At 39.0% G+C, this 3,889-nt stretch overlaps 1 protein-coding gene across 1 annotated transcript; it reads right to left on the reverse strand.

Annotated features, from left to right (window-relative positions):
• Positions 1 to 410: 410 nt before the first annotated feature.
• Positions 411 to 2,760, reverse strand: LOC131891043 (uncharacterized; the record flags this gene model as incomplete). The annotated part of the gene is given in 4 exon segments (XM_059240533.1): positions 411 to 734; positions 819 to 1,177; positions 2,195 to 2,460; positions 2,528 to 2,760. Coding segments are annotated over 4 exon segments (921 nt in total). The 3' UTR covers positions 411 to 543.
• Positions 2,761 to 3,889: the final 1,129 nt, after the last annotated feature.

Raw genomic sequence — 3,889 nt, forward strand, 5'->3', positions numbered from 1 at the left:
CGGACAAGATCTCCCTGGTCTTTTCCACGATCATATTCCGGAGTTCCATGCCTTGGGAACTTGTCAAGGCTATAATTGCATTCACTCGCATGAAGAATACTAAGAGTTGTGTTCCTACCAATTTGGTGGCCTTCTTCCTGGTTTTCCCAATATCCTCGATCCATGTTGGAATTCTTAAATTTTTGACTTCGCTCAAAAAGGGTCAAATCGGAATCGTCGAGTTGGTTCATGAACAAACTCAAGCTCATATTTGGAGCCATATGAGGATGCTCATCTCTTGGATCCTCGAATGGATTCCAAGCAAGCGAAAAAAAAATTATAACAAAAGAAATGACTAGATGGCATTGAGATGGTGGATCCATTTTGCAACTTCATAACTTGAAACGTCTTGTCGGTATCACATTTCGAAGTAATTTATGACAACGTTTATTACACTTGAATGGCAAAAACATAAAGCATCATAAAAACAACTTTATTAACTTGCATTCTTTGAAGTGTAGACACTCCGGTGGAATTTAAGAACGACAATTCATATTGCCTCAATCAAAGGTAGTGGAGCTCATAGTATTCAGCAATGGCCTCACCCACTGCTTTCGCAAACACATTACGTTGGTCCAAGGTTCCTTCATAACGCCATTCAGATGGCATTTCCAATTGAATTGCATCCACCTGACCTCCATTCAAGGATCCATGGACATTGGTAATATATCCGCCTCTGTAGTATTTATCCTCGCCTAGACCAAATTAAAGAATGCAAGCAACTGAGTAAGTGGGGTTTCTTTGATAGTAATTGCAATCCTGGTAGGAATCTGGCTCACCTGGGATAGGTTGTCGGGGAGACGGGAGAGCCCGAAACCCTTGACCCTCTAATAAAGCACCAAAGCTCTGTGCACCTTGGATCAATTCGTTTCCAGGCAAATTAAGTCTCTCCGCCAACGCTCGAATGCTAGAGTTTTCTGCTGCCACGATCCCGGCATTTAATTCTGATGTAGATATCCGGTAACCAACCTCGGTGCTGTTCTGTTTGTGACCTTGACCATGAAGGTCGAAAAGAATGCCGGTTCCAATGGAGGCCCTGGTGTCATTGATCAAGTTGTGGAAATCGAGGTAGGCAGTGGTGGCGATCTCATCTCCTTGAGCGGCCTCGTCCAATTCTCGATTGGGATCCAGTTTCATTCTAATTTTTGGCAAAAAGAGCACAAGGAAACCAATGTTATTAGTAATAACTTGAAGTGAAAGAAATAATGGCTTGTAAAAAAACTAAACACAATCAAGAAACGAGAGCCAAAACAAAAAAATACATTCATAATAAATCATTTTATATGCCCCCAAATCAATTTATGTCTTGAAATAGACTATGTAGACATTCATGCTTCCTATTTTAGAAGGCACTAACTATTCTGTAAACCATAGGGTGTTTCAAAAGAAATGCAACATATAAAACCACCAAGTGTGAAAATATTTGTACTGTATACACATACGTATATCCAGTGAGAAACTTCTTGCAATGAAAGCCTCTAAAATGATTGTGTCTCTTATACCATCTTTGGGTTTGTTTTTTACGGGCATTTGTAACCACTGCAGGGTATGTAATTCCAAAAACTATTTAAATGAATGGCTATATTTTGTAACTTTTGATCTTCAAATTGTACTTGGTTTACCAACGAGTTTGAGTTGGTTGATTATAAAGCCAAATCAACTTGAACTTAACATCACATAATTGGACAATCATCCAACATGATAATAAACGCCCATTGTTATCAAATTAATGCCAATCAAGACCTGTGGCATTGAGGATGATTTTCCAAAGAAAAAGTGTTTGTGACTCTTGAATTTTGATTTCAAGACACGTCAGGCTATGATCAAATTCTACGGACAGTTTTGCTAATGGAAGCCTACTACATTTATTCATTTATTGCTAATGGATTTATCCCTCCTCCTCATGCTTCTATAAACCTCAACATATCAAAAATACGCACATCGTTTGATTTTCAGTTTCTTTTGAAGAACCCTTTATTTGAGCCTGTCGTTGGGACAATGTGTGGCAAACACGAGACTTTTTTTTCATCGCCATTGCTCGTTTGAAACGTATACATTGGTCTGCTTAAATATTCAAGCTTCTTCTACAAAATTTCAACTTTCAACCCTTTTTAACATCTTCCGCAACTTTCAAGATTTGGCAAACATATTTTACCTATGAAGGTGGGAAATTACCATAAAAGGTCTGCCACCCAATGTGTCCTCAATTTGATTGGCCACCGTCCAAGCGATATCAATTGTGCTCATATCTTGGAAGTTGACCACTTTGCACTCAGTCGTTGAAGCGCATGAGGGATCTTTAAGGAACTGGCACGTTCCATCTGTTCCCCGGCAACCATTCATCCGGTTCAAAATGTCAGGGTGCCGAATTTCGCCACCATGTGGAACAGTGAGAATGATTGGCAACGTCCCACTATGAAACTGACCAATTGATCGATTAAGTCCAAACGAAAATGAAAAGCCATCAGCCTATCAAGTTATTACTTACTTCCACCAAATTCAGTGCTTTCGATGGATCATCCCGTCGGGATTGGCACGACGAGCCAGATCTCGAGAACATGGCCACCAGTAGGAGGTATAAAAAGTTTTTCATTGTAAGAAAGAGCTGATGCTGCGACTGCCCTCTTGTTTTATCTCAAGATCTACTTATTTTGTTTGTTTGTGACTGATTTCGCCTCAGCTGGACAATTATCTATGAGTATACCAAACACTGACAGGTATATAAAGTGCAGGTACTGAAACTAGAGCAGGCGGCGGTGTATCATTTAATATGAATATTTGTATACTTAAGCAAGTGTGCGTTCTAAATCCTTTCCAATCGACAGTTATATCACATGCTTGTCCCTTCTCTGCATCTCGTGATGTATTTAACGGTAAACGTGTTGAAAAACACTTGCATTGTGCTTGTGTTACTCCTGACATGAAATCACTGCACCAAAAAAACACCTATTTAACATTTAGCCACAAATCAGTGGCAGAGTTTCCATGGTCACTTGGAAGGTTCGCACAACGTACTCCAGCTGACAAAGCTTTACGAGACCGGTTTCAGTTAGATAAAAGCAGACGACTCGAATCTTGGACGTGAGCGTTTTACAGTCTCTAAACTGTCCTTTCAAGCCTTAGTGAATGAATAACAATAGATGTATTTTAAAGCTCTCTTATCAAACACTACTTGATAGATGACCATCCTCTGGTCTCTCATAATGTCTTTGGAAAAATTTGACAATAGCACAACCCAAAAATTATGCAAATTTATCCAACACCACAGGACCGCCATCTTGACGAAGTTCCTTGGGAATTTCCAGTTGGATCGCATCTACGTGACCCTCTGACATTGATCCATGTTGCCGAGTGATATAACCTCCCCGGAAGTACTTTTCCATCCCTGTAAAGAAGCATCAAATGTTTTAGTAGAATTGCTTCATTCATTAGGATACAAATATCAGACTTTGCCTTTATCAAAAAGTCAAAGAATCAATACATGTTGCAAAAATTTGTATTTTGGTCAGATGTTTTTGATGGAGGATGTGCCTATATGGTCAAGACTGCCATAAGTTTTTTTAACAATTTTGTCAATCATTTCCGCCATTTGGTCTTGCTTTAACAAGGTGGCTAAGTAAGTGAATTTTGATTTTTTCCTAAAATTAGTTTTTTTATAGTCGTGTTTTTTGTTCTAATCCGGACTTTTCAAAATTCTCCTTCACATACTTTATTGAGCGAAACCACCTTTTTATTACTGTTTTGACTTTGCTCAGGGTCAAACAAATTTTTACTTCATCGATACTGGGAAGAATCAGTCACCTTTTGACAGAGAATCTGGCCAAATTTTCAATACAAAGCAAGATGAAGG

Source organism: Tigriopus californicus, chromosome 11, assembly GCF_007210705.1.
Source record: "Tigriopus californicus strain San Diego chromosome 11, Tcal_SD_v2.1, whole genome shotgun sequence".
Classification (NCBI taxonomy): Eukaryota; Metazoa; Arthropoda; class Copepoda; order Harpacticoida; family Harpacticidae; genus Tigriopus; species Tigriopus californicus.